We start from the raw sequence: 4,507 nt of genomic DNA on the forward strand, positions 1-4,507 counted from the left end.
AAGTGAAATGATTGTAATAACAACTTAGAACAAATTGATATATCACATTATTATAATTTCTTCACGTGTACAACGACAAGTGAATATGTTACATAGTAATAGAGTCATTTTGATATATTTCATATTAATAGAGTCATTTCCTTTTTTAGTAAAAGTCAATATATTTTTCCCATGTATTTTACTCTCTCTTACTTTATTCTCTCTACCTTTTTTTCATTTCCTACTTTATTCTTCATTTACTTAACTCACGTAACACAATTTTTAAAAAATCACGTGCCAAAAAGAACGCTTCCACTACTGTAAAACGGAGGGAGTAATTACTAGTATATTTTTACTACAGCTTTAATTTGATCAAAACACAAAAATATGTGTTTACTAGATAGTTAAAACAACATACGTCATCCTTTATTTTAATCGTTAAGATTGTGTTTTGAGATTTTAAAGATTAGTGACAATTTCTTTTATATTGGCTAATTTTATATATGCAGAATTGGAGTAATGAAGAATAAATTTTAGCCTAAATTTGTTATGTTATCAATGATGAAAAATAAACATGCAATATTCAAACAAAATTTAGAAATAATATAAATAAATGTGGTGTTGTTACATTCCATCTTTTAAATCCTCCCGCGGTAATAAAACTCCAACAGCTGTAAGAATATATTTAGGCAGCTAATATCGAAGCAACTGTGCTCCACCAACAATCGCTCAAGTCAGGTCCACGGCGCATGTTAGCAGCTTGCCAAGATCCACCAGTCTCCGGAGATGCCCGTGCGCTTAAAGTCTATACCAATTACCAACGGTTGTCGATGAATTTCGACAATCATTAAATTAAATGCGAAAGGACACCCACTCTCATTCATTCATTTCTGTAAAGGTTAAGGTATCATCAACTTTAATTTTCTTTATTTTAGGTACAAATTCAGTAATTCACTTGAAATAATTAAAAAAAATGGACGGAAACTGAAGATTTCTTCTCTTCTCTTCTCTTCTCTTCTGTTGAGAGGTGTTGACTTTAATCAGACTGCTTCTATTTGCTAAGTTTTACAACTGAATTAACTTCTATTTGATTTTTTTTTTGGTGTTTATGAATTATGATGCTCTGCATATTTTGTTGAAATTATACTAGTTTTAGTATGTTTGTGCTATCTCTCTCTCTCTCTGTGTGTGTGTTTGGGGTTGGTTATTACTGCTATTTATTTAATTATTTTGGTTATCGCAATTTTCAATGCCTAGGGTTTGTATCTTAGATATTGTAAATCTGTTCGAAATAAATGAAAAATGTGACATAGATTTTGGTATATGTTTCTGCATTTGGGAGCTAAGATTCATGACAAACATAGGTTGCTTCTTTGGCGATTTTGCTTTTCAAATGGCATAGTTCAAGCTTGTAGTTTGTTTATTTATATGTGAAATGATACTAATTTCGTTTTTATGTGTTGTAGACTTGGTAGTTTCAATTGCTCGGTTAATTAAAATCTTGGAAGTTAATTTTGTACTATATTTAAGTCAAATGTCAAATATTAGATGTGGTAATTAATAGCCCTATTTCTGTTTGATGAACTGAAAAAACAGAGGTACAATGTGTATGTTTCTTCCCCAGATGCTTAAATTACATGGATATTGGTAACATTTCTTGCGTAATCGTTGCAGCCTCGAATGAACTATAGAATGGTTACGAATGGCATGGCGGATTTTACATCTGATATCGCTGATCCAGTCGTGCAAAAGTTCTTGCACAGAGGCCTCCCGAACACACCTGAAGATGACGGGGCATTTCAGAATGCCATGATGGTGTCGTCTGAAGTGGATGCGAGCTTAGCATACTCTTCGGAGAAGTTAGCAAACTTGGAGAATCTTCTACTGCGTGTCTTAGCTGCGGAAGTTGACATCGGTGATGTCAATTTCCAGGATGATAACATCTCTGCGGAATTCGTTGAAAAGGCTTTCACATTTGATCTGCTTTATGCCATACTGAATTTTGAACTGAGAGGGCTTGACCATGTAATGGCCGGTCTTCAAGATCTCACCGTTGACGCCCTTAATAAGATGTCTTCTAGCGAACATTCAGCGGAAGTGGCAGGAAAATTGCACGGTTCTGAGAATGTACTAAAACGATTCCAAGATCGTGTTCTGCGGATCAAGATTCAATTAGCTAAGTTGCAGTTGACATCGTTCGTTTTCAACAAAAGCGAATGTAAGTCTCACCAAATTTTGACTTGTTTATGTTGTGTTTTTTCGGTTTTGAGTAATGAATTGTTGTTTAACAGATAAGCATGACTGGGATTTGGGTGTCAAGGAAGAACTTCATCTTGCAACGGCCGAATGGAAGCCTCAAATGCGGATTGTTGAACAGAGGCGTGTTCTCAGAATGCTGGAAATCTCTCTTGCGAGAGAGGTGGAGCTCGAAAAGAAGCTGATGGAGGTCAGACAAAACGAAGAAGATTTCAAATCGAAGATATGCTTAAGAGAGCAAGTTGCTGTCGCGATGGAGGAGGCAGCAGAGGCCGCTTGGGGCAGCTTCTTGGAGGCGGATAACAGAGCTGAAGTGCTGATGGGAATTTCAAAAGAAATGATGTTGAAACTTCAATTTTTCGATCCAAATATTTCCAACACGAACAAGAGAGAAGAAGAACTGAAACTGAAGCTGCAAGACTGCGTTAAGCAGTTGAACGAAAAGGGGGCTTTGATTCTAAAGCTAAATTCTAGCAATGCACGGCATGCAGCTGATAATGCCGAAGTGACAGCTCTTAGAGAAAGAGTTCAAACGCTCGAGGGAAAGCTGAGGCAAACTGAATCCCGACTTGCAGAAGCTAACCTTTCGAGCGAAAGGATTCAGCAGGAACTCAAAATAAGGGACGATGAAATCGAGTCTGTTAAGGAAAACATATATGCTGCAGAAAGTAGGGCTGAAAGTGCAGAGGAAAAAGTTTCTCAATTAACGGACTCGAATCTGGAGTTGACAGAAGAGGTCGACTTTCTCAAAGGTAGCAATGGTAGCAACACGAAGAAGATTAGCTTACTCGAGAAGCAGTTAAGGGATTTAGATATCCAACTGCAGCATGCTAGGGCATCCTCAGAAGCAAGCCAAGAACAGCAGAACATGTTATATACTGCTATCTGGGATATGGAAACATTAATCGACGAGCTGAAACAAAAGGTCACAGAAGCTGAAAGTAAGACTATGATTTCTGAGGAGCAGCGTGTCATTCTGTCTGAAGTGAATTCGGACCTGAACAAAGAACTAGACTTTCGACGATCTAAATTGGGATTCATGGAGGCATCTTTGGACAAAGCTGCTCTTCAGAAAAGATCGATCGCTAAAGACATCAGCATCAAAAGTAGTGTAATCATGGATATGGTTATGCAGTTACCAGTAGAGAGGGAACGTATACAGAAACAGGTCCAGTTTTTCTTTGCTTGTTATTGTTTCTCCTTAACTTGTCTTTCTGTTTCTGATAGTGAATATGAATAAACGAAACACTGAATCGCGTAATCTAATGCAGTTAGCCTCCTTGATGAAGGAAAACAAATTGTTGAGAGGAACACTACGGAATCAAGCAAAGATCGCACCTCTTATCCTGCAATACGAAAAAAGTTATGATGATCAAGAATCGCTGTCTTCGGGGCTTGATTCGGGTAATGTAGAATCTGCAGAGAATTCTCGGGATAAGGCCACAGAGACTACATTAGAAAATTTTGAGGCAAGTTCTCTTTTTTTGCAGATTATAATCTTATTGAAATCAAAACATTACCTCATTGATTTATACTCCCTCCGACCTTAAAAGTTTGAACATTTAATTCGGCACGAGTTTTAATTGGTAAAGTAAGAGAGAGATAGAATGAAAAAGTAATTAAAGTATCGTTGGTAAAGAATGGGTCCTACCTCATTAGAGACAATAGAGTTTCCAAAATTAAAAAAAAATATATTTTTCAGGGATGGATTAAAAAGGGAAATAGTTCATACTTTTCTTTCGTGAAGGTGTTCCCATTTTGTTACTAGTGATTATAATGTGCCTTTTTAAATCCAGGTGGAAAAGGCAAACACGAGTTCTTCTTCCCTTGATGAGAGTGGGACGGGGTTGTCCAGTTTGGCTGACGAAAGCACAAGTTCAGTTCTCGACATGGAGGCTGAGAGCTTGGTTTCGAAACATAGATCTCGAAAAGTGTATCTAGTCATGGCAACTCTTGTTGTGTTGGTACCCAGTTTGGCGGCGCTTTTGTTCCATGAATGACTTGTTTCCATCGGACCCATTGACTGTTGATTCTTCGAGCTGTGAGATGATGCGCTCGGATGCTCGGGACTTTTTGTGATACTGCTAAACTTGGATCCCATCAGATGTAGGCATGATTGTATTATGAATATGGAAAGTGAGTGTGAATATGCAAACTAATTCTAGCCTCAATCAACTGCAATTCTTTCATTGTATTTCTTTTTAGGTAGGTTCAAACAGAGATCCTTTTATTTCTTATCGTAGTGCAACATGTGTGGGTTTGATGCATGAAA

General features: G+C 37.3%; 1 protein-coding gene across 3 annotated transcripts; it reads left to right on the forward strand.

Moving 5' to 3' along the window:
* Positions 1-655: 655 nt before the first annotated feature.
* On the forward strand, positions 656-4,507 carry LOC121769280 (WPP domain-interacting tail-anchored protein 2-like). Of its 3 annotated transcripts, none has more exons than XM_042166025.1 (5): positions 656-883; positions 1,654-2,197; positions 2,271-3,403; positions 3,507-3,704; positions 4,032-4,507. In XM_042166025.1, the coding sequence occupies exons 1-5, from the start codon at positions 836-838 to the stop codon at positions 4,233-4,235; spliced, it is 2,127 nt and encodes a 708-aa protein (XP_042021959.1). In that variant the 5' UTR covers positions 656-835; the 3' UTR covers positions 4,236-4,507. The 3 variants fall into 3 exon arrangements, with proteins under 3 accessions (XP_042021959.1, XP_042021961.1, XP_042021962.1); XM_042166027.1 differs by having other exon boundaries at positions 656-877; XM_042166028.1 differs by lacking the exon at positions 656-883 and adding an exon at positions 907-1,006.

The sequence above is a fragment of the Salvia splendens genome, chromosome 15 (genome assembly GCF_004379255.2).
Source record: "Salvia splendens isolate huo1 chromosome 15, SspV2, whole genome shotgun sequence".
Taxonomy (NCBI): domain Eukaryota; kingdom Viridiplantae; phylum Streptophyta; class Magnoliopsida; order Lamiales; family Lamiaceae; genus Salvia; species Salvia splendens.

Coding starts and splice junctions, on each gene's coding strand:
- LOC121769280 (XM_042166025.1), top strand. CDS start 836: ATGCGAAAGGACACCCACTCTCATTCATTCATTTCTGTAAAGGTTAAG. Junction 884..1,653: donor TCATTTCTGTAAAGGTTAAG/GTATCATCAACT, acceptor TAATCGTTGCAG/CCTCGAATGAACTATAGAAT. Junction 3,404..3,506: donor GGGAACGTATACAGAAACAG/GTCCAGTTTTTC, acceptor AATCTAATGCAG/TTAGCCTCCTTGATGAAGGA.